Raw genomic sequence first — 17851 nt, forward strand, 5'->3', positions numbered from 1 at the left:
GGAAAGACTATGAAAGCTCGAGGGCCCTTCATTCTGCCTAGGCAATGCTACTTGATCTTTTAATCTATACTGAACTTGGAAAAATGCAAAAAAATGAAGTTTTGTTTCGCTCTATTGTGCTCAAGGGCATCTATGAATATTATTCATGATTTATGGAACTCATCACCACCTGGGCGCATGGACCTTCCCGATTAAGACATTCTAGATATCCTGACCTGCAGAAGCAGCCTTGACATCCTCTTCAGAGCTCATAATCTGGACCTTGATGGCACCGGTCTTCGGGTTGGCAGCGGTCTCGAAAGCCTTGAGTGCATCCTCCAATGGGAAACGGTGAGTAACCAGCTTGCGCAAGTCAATGACCTTGTTCTGGACAAGGCGAATTGCGCGAGGCCAAGTGTTGCAGTAACGGTACTGGTATTGCAAGTCGATCTCTTGGGTACTAAGACGCATGAAAGGAATAGTCATCTCGTTCTTGCCAACGCCGATAACAAAGACCTTTCCACCAAATTTCACGCTCCAGATAGCAGAGTTGACACTGCTCTCGACACCGGTGCATTCCAAAGCCAGCTTAGGACGAAGAGCATCGGTTCCAGAGCCCTTACCATCATTCAGGGCGTTGATAATACCGGCAGCAGACTCCTCCGCCGAAAGACCGATTTGAACGAGATAGGTACGCACATCCGGGACCAGTGACTTGGCAAATGCCAAACGGCCCTCATCAATATCAGTAATGACGATAGGACAAGCACCGGCAGCCTGCGCACTAAGCAAACTAATTAATCCAATGGGACCGGCACCGGTGATGAGCAAGGGGTCGCCCAGGCGTAGCCCGCTACGCTCGATTGCAGCCAGAGTCACACTGAGAGGCTCTAGGAGAGCTCCATCCTCGTAGCTCATGTTGCCGATCTTATGACACCAAACGGCAGGATGATTGACATATCGCCGCAGTAGACCATCGACAGGGGGAGTAGACAGGAAAGCCACATTCTCGCAACCATTGTAACGACCAGTCAGACACGGCTCGCATGCGTTGCAGATTACGTTGGGCTCAACTGCAACCCGGTCACCAATCTTGAAGCTGGTAACGTCGGGTGCGACAGCAACAACCTGGCCAGCAGATTCGTGACCAAGGACATGATCACCAGTGACAATCATAGGACCAATGCAGCCGGCGTGCCAAAAGTGGACATCTGATCTGTATAACCTCAATTAGGTCGATATGGATACAGGACTAAGCATGATGACTTACCCGCAAATACCAGTGCTGCGAACCTCTATAGTGACCTCACCAGACTTCAATCCCTTGCCAGTTTGGACATCCTCTAATGTAGGAGTGGTCTCAGCAATCCACAAATCGTGTTTAGGGTTGGTGTATACACCAATGTTTGCCTTTGTTACAGTTGTAGCAGACATAATGACTTGAGAGAAGTGTAGTGGAATGAATGGGAAGAGAAGGAGGACTCTACGGAAAGGACACTTTAATACTTTTGAAACTAATGGGATAAAAGGAACTAAAGGATGTACTCGTGATCAATATAGTAAAAAGTGGAGTTGCGGGGCAAGTGATTTAACCGCGGGGTTAAATTGCCTAACAAGAACCCCAAAAGACCCCGAAGAACGGCCAACTGTCGGCCCGAGCCTGCCCAAAGTATATCGGCTATCGGTTAAATCTATGTTTCACATATACTACCTAGCCTTGACAATAAGAACTTGATAAAGTCTGGGTGCCATCTTCTCTGTTCAAGATCGGTAAAATGGACACTATTATCCTCACTGATTCACTCGAAGTGCAGATTCAATCCCTCCAACGTTGTATACGTGGTTTGAAGTTGTACAATTCCAGAAGTGGCTAATTTTCCGGAGATCAATCGATGGGCATTTTATGGCACCGAGATCTACATTCTCCTTGCCACTGCCTTGTATAAGAACTGGGTTGGCCCTGTCGCTGACCTTTTCAGTCTAACTCATCTGCGCTACCAGCGAAGAGTATTCTCTCCGAGAATCACAGCTGTACAACCAGATTCCCACATGACCTAGCAGACTTTGTTTTAGCTGAGTAATATCACGTTCAGGTCAAGGAAATCATCGCTTTTTCTGTTCCAAGAACGAGTCCATATGGTTTTTCCTGGTCTTAAGCTAAGCGGCCACTGTGCTCATGCTTGTTAGTCACTTTCGCCTCAGTATAAGTGGCCAATGTTCGTTGCCTGTACTATAATACGATATTATCACCCTCAATCATATTGAGCTTCTTCGCCAGGGCTTGCGCATCTGCATGGAAACCTCCGCTATTCAGCTTCGGAGATGTTAGGAAGTGAAGCCTTCTGAAATAAATTACCAATCCATCCACATACTACCATGGAATTTGGAAGATTCATCATAAAGAAGGCATGTTCCTTTATTCTGGGTGTGTTGAATGTATTCGTAGTGCAAGCAGTATAATGGTATTTTTATGTGTGATCTGGAGCTCGTCATGCCCGAGACCGTTGAATTGTGCTTAGCATGGATTTGATGAGTATTGAAGTTTTTATGGCAACTTTCACCTTCAAACGCTGAGTGCGTTGCGCTATTTGCAACGAACGGGTTAGTGCGCTATGCGGAAGTCGAAAAGCCCACAGGCACTGACCATCTGAGAGCACAAGTCTCGGAGTATAGTAATGACACACTAAACGTCTAAGTGAAGTTTTTTTATTAAGAGTGCAGCCTCAGGCTCCCAGCCAGTTCATATGAGCGTGAGGTGCCAAGAAACATAATCGTTTCCTAACAATGTGATGGTCTATGAATTGCTAATTGAATGGACTTGTAAGGCGAAGTTTATGCAGTTATGGCTAACATGTCGGAACTTGATATCGTGTGGATTGGGATGTGCCCAGGGGCCACTTGACCAGTTCGATCGACAGGAAGAGGTTCGGTATGAGAAGTTTCAGCCGATGCCAAATATGCCATGTTCATTGCTCAATAAATGGCAGCTTCAATTTCAGCAGGCACATGGAAACGGATGGTCGAGTTGTTATCGTTGCTTGTACTCCGTTGAGGAAGTGGAAAGATGTGTTCATAGTTGCTGGTGGAACTCGGGCCCGTGCCCACCACTAGCAGTTGATAACATCACAACATACAATTCCATCGACTGCCACGTCGTTTTCCACGTTTAAGGGTTGTATAATTCCTATCAATTGTGAATTACCTGTATCTTGTCTTCCAGTCAAACAATATCCAAATATTATTCCCATATTATTCAGTTTCCTACCTGGGAAATATGTATAGCTCAGGCACAAATCGGATGGTGCTCACGTGACCATAATTCCCTGAAGTTCCCGAGTCGCAGGCCCGCAGATTCTTGTTCTTCGTTGCCGTTAGACTAGACCGCCATTGGACTTTTTCGTCCTTACACTAGCGACTGCCCTGGGTGATCTGTGCTTGGATCTTGCATTTCGCTCCTTCTCTCTCCCCTCACCCTCCTCAAGATGCCCGCTGCTACCCGTGCCGTCCTGCGGCAATCGCAGTTCCTGACTCGGAGAACCGCCGTCAGACACGCCTCCTCCAACGCTGAGAAGGCTAGCCAGGCTGCTTCCCAGGCTGCCTCCAAGGCTCAGGAGGGTCTTTCCAAGGCCACTGCTGTCGCCGGTCCTGCCCTCAACAACGCTGCCTCGGCCCTGCGCAAGGTCGGCGGCCCTGTCGGAAAGGTCGTCAAGTTTGTCGACTGTAAGAGATACCCTTTTCCTTAGCCCCCTAGATCAGATGGAGAAATTTGGAACAATCAGGAAAGAGAAGTTTGGATATCAATTGAGAATGACCAAATCTCAATTCATATATTCCGGCCTCTCCTTGTTAACATCCAACTTCTCATCCAACCCGTCGTCTTCAATTCTTCTTCGAAACCGAACTAACATGGAACTTCTCTCCAGCCTTGATCCCCCCGACTATCTACTATACCCGTGTCGGTCTTGAGCTCTCCAAGCTGGTCTTCCGTGGCCAGAACATGACTCCTCCGTAAGTCTACCCAGATCGTCGAATGACACCACTTTCAAGGTTCCGGATGAAATCTAATACCACACCCTTTAAAGTACCTCGGCCACTTTCCAGGCCTTCTTCCAGCCCTTGATCAACGTCGCCAAAAACCCTACCTCCTTTAAGAGTCTCAACCTCCCCTCGCCCCAGACCTTCTTGGCCCGCATCCGCAACGCCAACAAGAAGGAGATTGCTTTGGCCACCGTCACCACCGCTGAGGTCATTGGTTTCTTCACTGTCGGCGAGATCATTGGTCGCTTCAACTTGATCGGTTACCGCGGCGAGCCGGCTCACCACTAAATTAGTGAATTGTTTCTTTTGTTACCCCGTCACCATTTTCGCCGCGCTGTACTATGTATGATAGACGATGGAATTAAAACTGTTGTCTGAGATAGAAAGCATTTCTTTTCTCGTTTCCTTCACGTGGTCGTTCCTTCCCAAGTCACGTAAATCTCTCTATAAAATACCCTAGTACTCGAGCTTAGCAGTATTGTAGACGCCGCACACTTCTTCATCCAAATTCATCAAACCTCGTCAATATCCAACAATGTTTCATTTTGATCGGGTCGAGGTAATCTGCATCTTGGTTCTCATTCTTGTTGTATATCACTTCACTCAGTATTTTGCTCTGTTTGATAGTGCCATCTGATTGGCCCGGATCCCATTCGGCGGGTCCCGACTTTTTTCTGCCAGAAAAATATCGGAACCGCCAAGGGTCTTTTCCATATATCATGGATGCATTCAGATTATTGACGAGGTCGACGAAATTCAAGTCGGCTGTTGCGCCGGCCAAAGAAAATGCCGCGCGTCTTCCTTCAACGGGAAAAGCTGCCAATCCACAGCTCTTCCGCACCGCTGAAGGCGAGAAGCTTGAGTCAGCCCAGAATGGAAAGAAAAGAAAGCGCAATGCTGTAGCAGATGATCATCCCGAAGATAATGAAGCTGGTCTGGATTTCTTCAGTTCTACAAAACGTTCTGCGCCGACTCCAGCTGTGATCACTGTTTCGACCAAGCATGAACAGGATCATGTATCTGATCAAGAGGAATCAGATGAAGAGGACGAGATGGATGAAGTGCAGCGCCGAACTATTTTGAACTCGCACAAGATCAAAATCACTGATCTGCGTGACTTGGATAAGATCCAGGCCCAGTCTGAACCTACCAAGAAGGAATCCAAGAAGAAAAAGAAGAAGCAAAAGCAGGAAGAATCGCATGTGTTGAGCAAGAAGGAGCAGAAGCGCGCAAGACGCATGTATCCACAGCCGCTAATTTCTTTCAAGGAGCTGCGATCCAAATACAAAATCTCTAGCCGGCTCGCCGAGAACGTCGCCGATCAGGGATTTACTGTGCCTACAGAAGTACAACTGAGTTCTCTACCTCTGCTGCTAAAAGAGGAGCCTGATCTGCTGGTCATTGCTCCGACGGGTAGTGGAAAGACTCTCTCGTTTTTGATCCCAGTGATTAACAAGATCGTTCGGCACCACCACTCGAAGTCTGATTCTGACGAGCATGGTATCCTGTCGATAGTTGTGGCACCTACAAAAGAGCTGGCAAGCCAGATTGTCAACGAAGGTCGGAAATTAGTTGCTGGAACTGGTGTGAAGATTACCCTGATGAGGAAGGGCATGCGAGTGGTGGATCGAGAGGACGAGGGCAACGTTTTAGATGAAGACAGCGACGCTTCTGGATCCGATGATGATGAGGAATCCGAGAGCAACCCCAAGAAGGCTGCCAGCATCGTTCCCATCACAAAGAGCGATATCCTTGTTACTACTCCTCTAATGCTGGTAAATGCATTGTCTGCTAATGAAACAAAAAGTATGGCACATTTGCCGTTGGTGCGAAGTTTGGTTCTGGATGAAGCTGATGTGCTCATGGACCCGTTATTCCGAGAGCAAACCCTCAACATTTGGCGCTCATGTGTACACCCCGATCTACGCGTCAGTCTGTGGTCTGCTACCATGGGTTCTAACGTGGAAGACCTCACTCAATCGACTATTAAAGAGCGCCTAGAAGATCTTGAGCAACAGCCTAAGACGCCACACCCATTGGTGCGCCTTGTTGTTGGCTTGAAGGATTCGGCCATTCCCAACATCGAGCACAAACTCGTTTACGCAGCAACAGAGCAGGGTAAGCTGCTCGGTCTTCGCCAGCTTCTGCACCCAGCCGCTGCCTCTGCTTCAGATGTCCGTCTCCGACCTCCTTTCCTCATCTTCACTCAAACCATTCCTCGAGCAATTGCTCTCCACTCCGAGTTGAAATACGACATCCCTACCGAAGCAGGTGGCTCCTCTCGCATCGCCGTGTTGCATTCCGACCTCTCCGATAGTCAACGTTCAGATATCATGCGCGACTTCCGCAAAGGCGAGATCTGGATCCTCGTTACTACCGACTTGCTTGCGCGTGGTGTCGACTTCCGTGGGATCAACGGTGTTGTCAATTACGATATTCCCAATTCTGCTGCCGTGTATGTCCACCGTGTTGGGCGAACGGGCCGCGCTGGTCGCGAGGGTGGTATTGCAGTAACCTACTACACCAAAGAGGACATTCCGTACGTCAAGAGTATCGCCAATGTCATCGATGCCAGCGAAAAGCTGCGTGGTGCCCCAGAGAGCGAGAAGTCTATTCAGAAGTGGCTCCTCAACTCCCTCCCAAGTCTTACCAAGAAGGACAAGCAAGAACTCAAGCAACACGGTGTCAAGGCGCGTCAACTCGGCAATGGAAATGGAAATGACAAGGAGGATAGCAAGAATGCGCGCGCAATGAGAATCAGTACTAAGAGTGGCTTTGAGCGTCGCATGGAAAACCGCAAGAAGGGTGCCATTGCAGCCAGTCGCAATAGGAAAGCTACAGAGGCAGCAGAAGGCAACGATAGTGATGGAGGCATCTGGGATGGTCTTGCCGAGTAAATGTTTCATTGATACCAGAATATCCAAAAGTTCGCCTAGGTCTACTACCCGGGTTAAATACCAATTTGTAATCATTATCATCAGCGCATTCAATCATGAACTTCCATAGTTACTCGTCCTGTATTGTTCTATTCCTCCTCCACAGGACTCCGCACCATAGAAACAGGCACAAAAGCATTATCCAGCTTCCCTTGTTCCTCCAAGACACGCGCCAATTCATCGCCGTGACGATCAAAGTATAAAGCCCACTGGCCCTCTTCTTCCTCAACGGCAATGAATCTGTCCTTCTCCTCGAGTATAATCGTCGTCTCATCCTCCGTCCAGTCCCACGGCCCAACCAGATGCTCCACGCTCTGCGACCGATTCCCAGTTTTCAACTCATACGTATCCTTATCAGCATAGATCCAATTAAGCAGGGGCGGGTTGTCAGAGACATGTGTAGGAAGCCCGAGACCACGATCTCGACCTTTCGTCTCCTCCAATTCCGGATATTCGATATAAAATGCCAAAGCAGTGAAAGCGGGAATAGATCGTTTGGAAGGATTGGGGTCATCGAGCCAGACCTGAGGGCTGATTAGCTTGAATCAAAATGAATGGAAATAGATCGCTGATCTCTCACTTTTTCATCTCGTACTACCACTCTCCTTCCATTTAAATCCCGGTCATCGTCTGTATCGCCTGTGCATACTGCGTCGATGTTGAATTTCTTCATTCGACGCGCATCTTCGCGACGTTGGTTTGCTTTTCGCTGCTCTGTCACAGCAAAAGACACGCCCGTGACAGTGGGGATGGAAGTGATGGCCAAAAGTCCAATCATTATGAGCGCTGAGCAGTTTATACCTAGATACTGTGTCGATGCACAATATTCCAAGGTTAAAGTAGTATCTTTTTCAATGCTGTAAATAACGCACTGAGATCTGGTGTTGAGTCTAAAAGACTCGAATATATATTTCCCTCGGACATGCGATTTTGAAGTATTTCAGGAATCTCGTAGACGTGTTCGCCTATTTTATATATATATAATCACTTTTGAAATGATTACAACGTTGAATATGAATCAGGAAGCATCAAGCATGAATATTTTGACAATTTCAGGAAATTAACCTTCGATTTAGATGCGAGGTTGATTGACGTCATAGGGCACGTGATTTTTTTCAGGGTTCGTGGGTGTCCATCATTTCAAGGTAATTTGAGACGTATTCTGAAAACACTCGTTTTGGAATGAGATTCATTCTATGAATACAGGTTGGGTCTAAACACTGAAAAACTTGATATATGTCTACTCCAGGTCTATCATTTATCGTCTATTCGTGATTTCATATCGTGCGACATGGTCATATAACCCCCGAGGTCTCGTCCAGTCATATCTTCTCGCTCCAACCCCAGACAGACCACCAGCATTTCACAGCCAAAGATTCTCCATCGGAACCCTCCCAGTCATCATACCCGATTTCCTCGCCCTCTTCCACGACCGCCAGTCCTATGTCCATCATCCGCTTCCGGAATTCCTGCACCTGTGGTATATACGCGTCCCGAAGTGGCATCTCCGTTAAAACCCTCGCGTCAAGGCCTCGGCTTAGCCAGGGTTGAATTGTATCTACAAGCCACTGCGGATGTTTGGGCGAGTATAATGGGTCGGCAGCGAGTATCACGTCGAATCGTTCTTCAGCTGTGGGTAGCGGCGATGGTGTTACAGACCAATCCAGGACACCTGTTGTCACAGTTGCGTCTGTAGTATTGAGAAGCTCGACATTCAAGGCGGCGTTATGCGCGAGATTCGGCACGATCTCGGGAAGGTCTGTTAGGTGGACAGTAGCTGCTTTACCCTGGAGAGCGGCAAAAGAAAGTCCAACGAGTCCTGTGCCGGAACCAAGCTCCAGGGCTCGGAGCGGTTTCTTATATGATGTGGTAGAGTGACCTGCTGAGGGTTCAATGGAGAAATTGTGCAGCCGACGAGACAGGAGGTATGAAGAAACCCACGTCTTCATACCCAGATTATCTGATGTGAGAGGAGGGTTCGTGCAGGGTAAGCGTGTATTCCTCGCCAGTAGAGGTTGGAATGTCGAAGATGCGCGACATGGCTGGCATGGCTATACCGAACAGGCGTTGTCAGCTTGACTCAACTATACATACGGCTCTATCTGGATATACTTACCAGTACGACCGGACCTTTCGCTAAGGCGGGAAGCAGCCGCATCCCATACAGCTTCTCGCAACTCCTCAGTATCAAGCCATGACAGTGGGCTCGAAATTATAGAGGTAAGATACCGAGTCACTCCAGCCGGCTGAACCGCAGGTCCTTTGACTGCTTCAGCACTGATTCCAAACGAACGAGGTTGAAGGGCCAACAAGGCTAGCGTCTTTAAGAGATCCGTTCCCGAGGGCTTTTGGTAGATCTGGGGCAAGTCCAGCACTGATAGACTCTTATCAGTTCACTATCTTACCTCAGTGTGGATTGGATCACTCACCATGGAGGGGCTCGTCAGTAGCAGTAATCATGGTTAATACTCGATAGTTTATCCAACACTCATCGACTGAGGCAATCGTATAGGCAACGGTGACTGGGGATTTATCTGTGGATCCTATCGCCTCCACGAAAAAGAAAATCCTAAAGAGGAAAGGCCCACTTTGATTCCACGGATCGTTGGATGCCTTATAAGGCAGAAAGGGGCATTAACCAATTAGTAAAGTATTTCACCACTGAACGGGTCACACTACTGAACGGGTCACCCCACCAATTTTACGCGTCAGTCTGGTGTTTCCATTTTCAACTACCCACCATGCCCCCCTAAATGCTCTATATGTCCAAGACAAACAGGATCAGGAGAATAGGGTCTTATTAGCTTACCAAGCTTACAAGAATGGCGATATATCATCAATGCGTAAAGCTGCAGCTATGTTTAATATACCATTTTCAACCCTCCAACGCCGCCATTCTGGTGTCCAATTTCGTCTTGAAACACACCCACCGCAGTCTAAACTGACTGAATCTGAAGAGGATTCATTACTTCAATGGGTCGTCTCTCTAGATGATCGCGGCTGTGCTCCTAGAACTAAAGATGTTGGTAGAATGGCTAATATCCTACTCGCCGACCGCGGAACCAACCCTCCTCTTACGATCGGTAAAAACTGGGTTACTAGGTTTGCGACGCGTTTACCTGAACTTAAGACGACCTATTCAACACCGCGCGATTTTACACGTGCGCGTCAAGAGGACTATAATGTGATCAATAATTGGTTCAAACTGGTTGAAAACACGATCGCAAAATATGGTATCACCACCGACGATATCTATAATTTTGACGAGACTGGGTTTGCGATGGGACGATGTGCGACCGCGAGAGTGGTTACTAGAGCTGGTTATTATGGTAAACGCGCAAAAAAACAGCCTGGTAACCGGGAATGGGTTACTGTGATAGAGTGTTTAGGCGCGTCTGGTTACGCACCTCCACCCTGTATTATCTTTAAGGGTAAGGTGATGATGCAGAGCTGGTTTGCTCCTGATCTAGGTTTACCACCTAATTGGCGTCTTGAGATTAGTCCTAATGGCTGGACATCAAATCAAATAGGGCTCCGTTGGCTTGAAAAGCTCTTTATACCTGCTACTGCTCGTACTAAAGGACGGTATCGCCTTCTGATCTTAGATGGCCATGGTAGCCATTTAACACCTGATTTCGACAAAATCTGCCAGGAGCATGATATTATACCATTATGTATGCCTGCGCATGCGTCTCATCTTCTTCAACCTCTTGATGTTGGGTGTTTTGCGGTGTTAAAACGCTCTTATTCTCGGCTGGTTGAGTCTAGAGTAGAGCTTGGTTTTTCCCACATTAGTAAAGGAGATTTCCTAGAGATATATCCTACTGCGCGTATTGAAGCATTTGCATCTGCTTCTAATGCGTTTGCTGCAACTGGAATCGTGCCACTTGACCCTACTAGGGTGTTAAAAAAGCTTACTATGCGCGTCGATACACCACCACCACCACCCTCTATAGGAAGCGATTCAAGTCGAAATTGGACACCTAAGACGCCTAGGACGCAGAAAGATTTACGACGTCAACACCAAGCTATATTACGCACTGTATCTCGAACGCCACCAACACCATCTAAGAGAGCATTAGACCAGATAGTAAAGGGTGCAAATTACCTATATCAAGAGAATGCTCTCTTACGCCTGGAAAACAGAGATTTACGCGCCGCCCATGAGAAAAAGAAAAAACAAAAAGAACGTCCGAATCGTCAATTAACAGTAGTAGGGGGTCTTACAATTCAGGAGGGATTAGACCTGGTTGACGCGTCGAATGGTGGCCCTAAACTTAATGATGCCAATTTACAAGAGGGCCAGGCGCCTGTAAGGGCGCCTGTAACCCAACGCCGGTGTGGGATATGTAAGACACCTGGACATAGGAGGGAAACCTGTCCTAGTAGGCCCATTCAGTAGTTTTTTTTTACTATATTACATAGTAAATAATGGAGTTATTGGGATTCATAAAAATAAGTGGGTCAAACTGACCCGTTCAGTAGTGTGACCCGTTCAGTGGTGAAATACTTTATTACGGAGTATTTAATTATAATGTATCATGATGTGCTATGGATATCATAGTAGAGAGAGTAATTCGTACCCGATGATAGTACTCTTCTTTCACCTAAAAAAACCGACAACGAATGTCTAGTACTACGGATACTCCGTATACTGGAGTGGTATATAAAGGAATTCTAAAACGCCACGCCAAATGCAAGAAAACCTGACTTTGTTAGTTCAACGTAGCCTTAAATCCCTGATAAGCTTGCTCAATATCAAATGCCAGCTCCCGTGCTTGGTCTTCGCTCAGCTCTTCCGTAGCCCGCATTTGATTTAGCGCAATCAGCCATTGAATGATTTTGCCGCGATTCTCAAAATCTCCGTCAGTGACTTTGTTGACTGACTGAATCACTTCTGATAGCAACGGGTGTAGTGCATCCTTCGAAACCATATTCAGCTTCAATGCATCGAGGAATGTGATGAAGTTCTCTGTCGCCGCTAGAATTAGACTGCCGGATGCACCACCGACTGAGTTCCCAGCTGTCACACTACTAGAAGTGGGTGCTCCATGCGAGGCCTGTTCAACAGTCGCAGGAAGACCGATTCGCAGTCGTTCAGTCGCCCGAGGACATTCCATCTGTGACCTGATTAGACATTCACCCTAAAATGGTCAAGGCACTCTCATGAGACCTACCCCCCATGTTCGTTTGAAAGTTTCCAAATCAATGAACTCGCGCGACACGGTTTCATCCCCCAGACTAGATTTGTACTGCTTCAGGAGTCGTGTGCATGTCTCGGTATACTCCGCCTCCGTGACAACGTCTTTGATGTATGCCTTCTCCAACCCATCAAGGGTAACAATTATGCTGTATATCTCGGCGAGAGATTCGTATAAATCTCTTTCTCCTGAACTGGAGACCAACTTGACTTCCTATAGCTTTGTTAGGGTGAGGTTTCCCCGCGTTGCTGCTTGCATACGGGATTCATACCTCATCTAGATTGATGGAAGCAGACCGCGCAGGGTTTGGTGTGTAGCTGTAGGGAGTCGGAGCATAAGATAATGGTCGCTGAGAATACATTCTGAATAACTAACAAGAATAAATCACAATCCTAATAGCAGTAGCTGCGCGGGGAGGACTGGTCTTATCGGCAGCCCCAAAGGCGGTCGCGAAAGCGGTCCCGCTGATTGTCCCCGAGCTAAATTTTTTTTCTTTCCAGCGGCCAACGACTTGTTGATCAAAGCTCATATACAGACAATCGTCCATCATGGCTAAAAAATCTACTAAGAAGTTCGAGAAGAACCATCTCAAGGATACCCTTGAGCGCCGCAAGGCCGGCGCAAAGATCAAGCAGCGCCATCAATTGAACGACAAGCGTAAGGCCGCAAGTGCCAAGCGCCGTGAAGCTGAAGATGAAGACAACGAGCCGAATCCCGAGGAGGTGAAGAAGAAGGAAGCTTTTGCCAAGATGAATGTCGATGACTTCTTCTCCGGTGGCTTCGATATTGCTGACCCTACTAGCGATAACAAGGCCAGCAAGAAGGACATCACCCCCAAGATCGGCAAACGCAAGCGTTCAGAAGACAAAGCACAAGATGAAGACGAAGCTGCCGACTCTGCTATAAGCGATGATGACGATGCCAGCAGCACCAACGCATTCGATGACCACAATACCCAACTCGAGGCGTTGAAGGAGAAAGATCCTGAGTTCTACAAGTATCTTAAGGAAAACGATGCCGAACTACTCGACTTCGCTGACCATGGCGATCTGGCTGAGGTTGATGAGCTGAGTGAAGGTGAGGCTGCCGAAGAGGAGGGCCCAGCAAAAAAGAAGAAGAAGAAGGCCAAGAAGCAAGAAGAGGATGAGGATGAGGTAGCAGAGATCGACAACACTCTGACCATTGAGATGGTCAAGAAGTGGCAAAGCTTGATGGAGGAACAGCACTCGATCCGTGCTATGCGCCAATCCGTTCTTGCATTCCGTTCCGCAGCCTACGTCAACGACCCTGATGCCCCAGAGCAAAAATACACCATCTCCGATCCAAGTGTCTACCACCAAGTGCTTGTGACCGCGTTGACTGTCGTTCCCAAGGTTCTGGCGCACCACCTCCCTGTGAAGGAGGCCGCGTCCGGCAAGATCAGGGTATCTCTTGACTCGAAGAAGTTTAACACTCTCACTCCTCTGATCAAATCTCACACCTCCTCGGTCCACCATCTCCTGATCAATCTCTCGGATGCAAAGACTCTCAAAATGACTCTGGCCGCTATGGATCCCATGTTGCCTTACCTTTTGCAGTTCCGTAAGGTTCTGAAGACTTTGATCAAGACTATTGTCGGTATTTGGGCTGATGTATCGACCGCCGATGCCACCAGAATTACTGCCTTCCTTTTGCTGCGCCGTGTTATGATCATTGGCGATGCAGGTATCAAGGAGACTGTCCTCAAAACTACTTACGAGGGTGTGGTCAAGGGCAGCCGCAACACCACTGTGCATACTCTGGCCGGTGTAAACTTGATGAAGAACTCGGCCGCAGAGATTTGGGGTATCGACCAGAACGTCGCATACACCACTGGATTCACTTTTATCCGTCAATTGGCCATGCACCTGCGCAGCAGCATTACCAACACCTCCAAAGAGTCCTACAAAACCATCTACAACTGGCAGTATATCCACTCTCTTGACTTCTGGTCGCGTGTGCTCTCACAGCACTGCGACGGTCTCGTCGAGGCCCAGGCCGGAAAGCAGTCCGCTCTGCGCCCCCTCATCTACCCGGTCGTTCAGATTACTTTGGGTGCCATGCGCCTGATCCCGACAGCACAGTACTTCCCTCTCCGCTTCCAGCTCACGCGCTCTCTGCTGCGAATCTCCCGCGCCACTGGAACCTACATCCCGCTCGCGTCCTCTCTCCTGGAGGTTCTGAACTCCGCAGAGATGCGCAAGGCTCCCAAGTCCAGCACTCTCAAGCCCCTCGACTTCAACACTGCCATCCGCGCCCCGAAATCTTACCTCCGTTCGCGTACCTACCACGATGGTGTTGGTGAGCAGGTCGCCGAGCTTCTGTCGGAGTTCTTCGTTTTGTGGTCCAAGCACATCGCTTTCCCTGAACTTTCCGTCCCGGTCGTTGTCTCACTCAAGCGCTGGCTGAAGCAGGTCTCTGCCCGCTCGGGCGGCAACAAAAACGCCAAGATCAACCAAATGATTCTTTTGGTTGTGCAAAAGATTGAGGCTAACGCCCGCTGGATCGAGGAGCGTCGTCTGAACGTCTCATTCACCCCTCGCAACCGTATTGAGGTCGATAACTTCCTCAAGGATGTGGATTGGGAGAGTACCCCTCTTGGCGCTTTTGTCAAGTCACAGCGGCAGTTACGCGAGGAGCGTGCTGCTATCCTCGAGGAGGCGCGCCTCGAAGATGAGAAGCGTCGGGCTGAGGAGAAGGAGAATGGCAAGGTTGGATTAGATGGAAGCGACGATGACAGTGACGAGGGTGAAGAGGAGGAAAGCGAGGAGGAACTCGAAGAAGAGGAAGAGGAGGAAGAAGAAGATGAGGATGAAATGGAGTTTGAGTAGATAGTTCTCCTCCTTTGCTCTATTTAACCTTGTGTATATCTTTCATGTCTGACCTATAACCTTGGACTATCGGGAAATTCCGCATCAAAAGAATATGGCGTTTGTGTGTTTTAGTTTTTCATTGGATTTTTGGGTTCTAATCTTCATTAATCTGATTCTTCAGTCCTCATTCACGGTCGTGTATCATGTCTATGTAAGTAGTAAAAAGCAACGTTAAGCAAAACCAAGCCACCAAAATGCAAAGCTCAGAATGAACCTCGGAACATCTAAACAGACCCAGCAGGCATGCGATCCTGTCCCCAGGCTCTAGTCCTCTCTCTTCTCAAAGCAGCATCTTCTTCTTCAGCCCACGCCAAAGACTCAGTAGGAAGCATAATAGCTTTATCAATGGCAACGGGCAGACCACGATGTCTTCCACGCAAAGCGACAGCAGCAAGAATCAACTTGCTAACAGGATGCCAAGCACCACAAAAAGAATAGTTCTTCCCCGGAAAGCCGACACTGACGCCGACACAGCCATAGGCAGAGACGACCTCGAAGATGATATTGAAGGTCGAGAATGCGACGGGTTGCTTTGTGTAGTGGTCGGATTCAGCAATTGCGATGAAGAGCACTGCTAGTGCGATCCACCAAATGTCGTGGCTTAGCTGGGAGCGTAGTTGTTGGTGAACGAAGTAGCCGCGTGATTTTTCGGATAGGCTGGGTCGGCCTAGGTGGTAGCGGATTAAATCTGTTATCACGTTGCTGCGGCTCGTATTTGCTGGTTCGTCAGGGGATTCGTCATGTGCGTATATTCCCAGAGAGCGTTCTTCGTAAACATTTGTGTTGCTGATTGGAAGGTTAGTTTTCTGTAATGTGTGGACAGCCAGGTGTTGGTACGTACCGGATCGTCACTAGCACTGGAAATGCAGAGACATACTAATGGTGCTGTTAGTTTCGTGTGGGAAGAATAATATGCGATTGATTCAGTGCGACTCACCATCATAAGGACTAGAAAGCTGGTTAGTATAATGATCATGTATAGACAGAGACTAGCAACTTACCATAAAGTACAAGCAGTCCTTGTCGCAGATTAGCAATAGTAACGACATAGAATCCACCAGCGCGAACAGCTACAGACTCGATTAGCTGGATTCGAAATTGTAGAAAAGATAAGGAAGAAGATGTGTACCTAATGCCTGAAACAGTCCATCCAGGACGCGGTACTCTGTGGGTAGTTCATCGATCTCTTTGTTTCCTATGGCAAGGATCTCAAACGCGGCCCAGTCGACACCGTTTAAGATAATAATAGTTCCGAGCAAATACCATGTGTGGCGTGATGGGAAGAGATTGGTATAAACCTGGTCTTGTTAATAAAAAGCCGAGTATTGTATTTATATGATCACGAACTCTTCGGGGATGATCAAGGATAAAATCGAGAGTTGTTCTCCAACAATGCCAGTTTGGTCTATCTGGAAGCAGTTTTCTCATTGTCCAAATGATCAATCGTAGGAAGCAAGGATATAGCGTGTTTCCGGCAAGAATCATGAAACCCAAGGTTAATAGGGGATACGCACTAAAATGCAGTCAGTATACAGTTGTTCCTGTATCAAAATGTCACATACTTCAACTGCAGGGCGACCATATTGGCATCCAAAAGCGACATGCCGCTGTTCGCGAACGCAGACGCAGCAAAGAAGGCTCCAGTCCAAAAAGGATCGAGTCCATTTGTGCGTGTAATATCTGGATGGTTCAACTGCAGCCATCCGCCCACACCGACACTTCCAATGACGAGAAACATGGCCAGATACAGAAACACAACTAGTGTCAAAAATGAGACCGCCTTGTACTCGACGCCCCCAAGCTTGTCCCGCTCAGCTGCAGTTAGCCCGTGAAACTGTGAGTTGCGCCCGATCAAGCCTCTTGAAGAAAAGTACTTTTGTGTTCCTCGGATCACTCCCTTCAATCCCGAGTATGGTGCTTCTTCAGGGCAAGGAGTGACTGGCACTACATCGCGTGGGTGATTGTGCAAATCAGGTCGGGCTCCAACGCCGGCCATCGGGAATACGCGATGTGGATGATGATGGTGACGTTGCACATCGGCCATTGTGATCTCGTCGTCATCCCTCCATTCAGTCTGGTTACCGTAATCAGAGAAGACTTGGGTTTCCTCCGTTCCCAGAGTCTTTACACGAGCATGACCATTCTGCTGCTGCTCAAGGTCATAGCCCGAAGACTTGCAATTTTGAGGGGATCTTGAGGCTTCATTCCGCGATGCCAGAGTTGAAGCCAGTTTATTCTCGAAAGCCCGTTTGCGCACCAGCAGCACAACGTTAGAGACCAGAACAACGGATCCAAGAATAATAAGTACGAATAGAATCGCTTGCTGAAACGAATGTAATGTTGACAAGTCCACCTGCAAGGAGTTAGAATCTATAACTACACCAGACAGAGCGAGTTAACTTACTGTATTCATGCCGGCACCGGTCATCGCACTGACGCATAGGAAAATTGAGTCGGTATATGAAACACTCCGCCATGGTGTCGATGTAAGGTAGAATACGATGCTGCTAACGACACAAGTAATAATAAAATATATGTAGTGTAGTGTTAGGAAATTAGAAGGTGGCAAGACAGCCATGATAGCCCTTCCAGCCTGTTCAAGGGGCCTTGCCATCCGTGGGAAGGGACTGGGACTTTTTCAGTAAGAATATGCATGAGGCAAAAAAGAAGTAATTGAAACACATACATACTGAGACCTGTCAGAAGTTTCATCCCCTGTTCCCGACCTGCAGAGGGACAAGAAAAAAGAAGGAAAAAAAGTGAAGTGTATGCCGGATAAAGCTCGGGTAAGAAGTCGGTGTGCCAA

The 17851-nt window shown here is 48.0% G+C and overlaps 8 protein-coding genes across 8 annotated transcripts; 3 read left to right on the plus strand and 5 right to left on the minus strand.

Moving 5' to 3' along the window:
* Window positions 1-201: 201 nt before the first annotated feature.
* Window positions 202-1413, minus strand: N7495_002122 (NAD(P)-dependent alcohol dehydrogenase; the record flags this gene model as incomplete). The annotated part of the gene is made up of 2 exons (XM_057204792.1): window positions 202-1195; window positions 1250-1413. The coding sequence occupies 2 exons, from the start codon at window positions 1411-1413 to the stop codon at window positions 202-204; spliced, it is 1158 nt and encodes a 385-aa protein (XP_057065399.1).
* Window positions 1414-3461: 2048 nt separating this feature from the next.
* Window positions 3462-4305, plus strand: N7495_002123 (F1F0 ATP synthase subunit g; the record flags this gene model as incomplete). Its single annotated transcript, XM_057204793.1, has 3 exons — window positions 3462-3699; window positions 3903-3987; window positions 4062-4305. 3 exons carry the CDS (start codon window positions 3462-3464, stop codon window positions 4303-4305), a joined length of 567 nt encoding a protein of 188 aa, XP_057065400.1.
* Window positions 4306-4736: 431 nt separating this feature from the next.
* On the plus strand, window positions 4737-6914 carry rok1 (RNA-dependent ATPase ROK1; the record flags this gene model as incomplete). Its single annotated transcript, XM_057204794.1, has 1 exon — window positions 4737-6914. One exon carries the CDS (start codon window positions 4737-4739, stop codon window positions 6912-6914), a length of 2178 nt encoding a protein of 725 aa, XP_057065401.1.
* Window positions 6915-7042: 128 nt separating this feature from the next.
* N7495_002125 (uncharacterized protein) lies at window positions 7043-7731 on the minus strand (the record flags this gene model as incomplete). Its single annotated transcript, XM_057204795.1, has 2 exons — window positions 7043-7477; window positions 7534-7731. 2 exons carry the CDS (start codon window positions 7729-7731, stop codon window positions 7043-7045), a joined length of 633 nt encoding a protein of 210 aa, XP_057065402.1.
* Window positions 7732-8275: 544 nt separating this feature from the next.
* On the minus strand, window positions 8276-9413 carry N7495_002126 (S-adenosylmethionine-dependent methyltransferase; the record flags this gene model as incomplete). Its single annotated transcript, XM_057204796.1, has 4 exons — window positions 8276-8913; window positions 8960-9004; window positions 9070-9327; window positions 9383-9413. 4 exons carry the CDS (start codon window positions 9411-9413, stop codon window positions 8276-8278), a joined length of 972 nt encoding a protein of 323 aa, XP_057065403.1.
* Window positions 9414-11668: 2255 nt separating this feature from the next.
* Window positions 11669-12515, minus strand: N7495_002127 (ESCRT-I subunit protein VPS28; the record flags this gene model as incomplete). Its single annotated transcript, XM_057204797.1, has 3 exons — window positions 11669-12073; window positions 12131-12367; window positions 12426-12515. The coding sequence occupies 3 exons, from the start codon at window positions 12513-12515 to the stop codon at window positions 11669-11671; spliced, it is 732 nt and encodes a 243-aa protein (XP_057065404.1).
* A 187-nt stretch (window positions 12516-12702) lies between these two features.
* N7495_002128 (mRNA-binding ribosome synthesis protein NOC2) lies at window positions 12703-15003 on the plus strand (the record flags this gene model as incomplete). The annotated part of the gene is made up of 1 exon (XM_057204798.1): window positions 12703-15003. One exon carries the CDS (start codon window positions 12703-12705, stop codon window positions 15001-15003), a length of 2301 nt encoding a protein of 766 aa, XP_057065405.1.
* Window positions 15004-15269: 266 nt separating this feature from the next.
* On the minus strand, window positions 15270-17659 carry N7495_002129 (uncharacterized protein; the record flags this gene model as incomplete). The annotated part of the gene is made up of 7 exons (XM_057204799.1): window positions 15270-15831; window positions 15887-15902; window positions 16047-16115; window positions 16175-16343; window positions 16393-16558; window positions 16608-17398; window positions 17450-17659. 7 exons carry the CDS (start codon window positions 17657-17659, stop codon window positions 15270-15272), a joined length of 1983 nt encoding a protein of 660 aa, XP_057065406.1.
* Window positions 17660-17851: the final 192 nt, after the last annotated feature.

The sequence above is a fragment of the Penicillium taxi genome (assembly GCF_028828555.1).
Source record: "Penicillium taxi strain IBT 34144 chromosome Unknown utg000002l_segment0_segment0, whole genome shotgun sequence".
NCBI classification, from domain to species: Eukaryota; Fungi; Ascomycota; class Eurotiomycetes; order Eurotiales; family Aspergillaceae; genus Penicillium; species Penicillium taxi.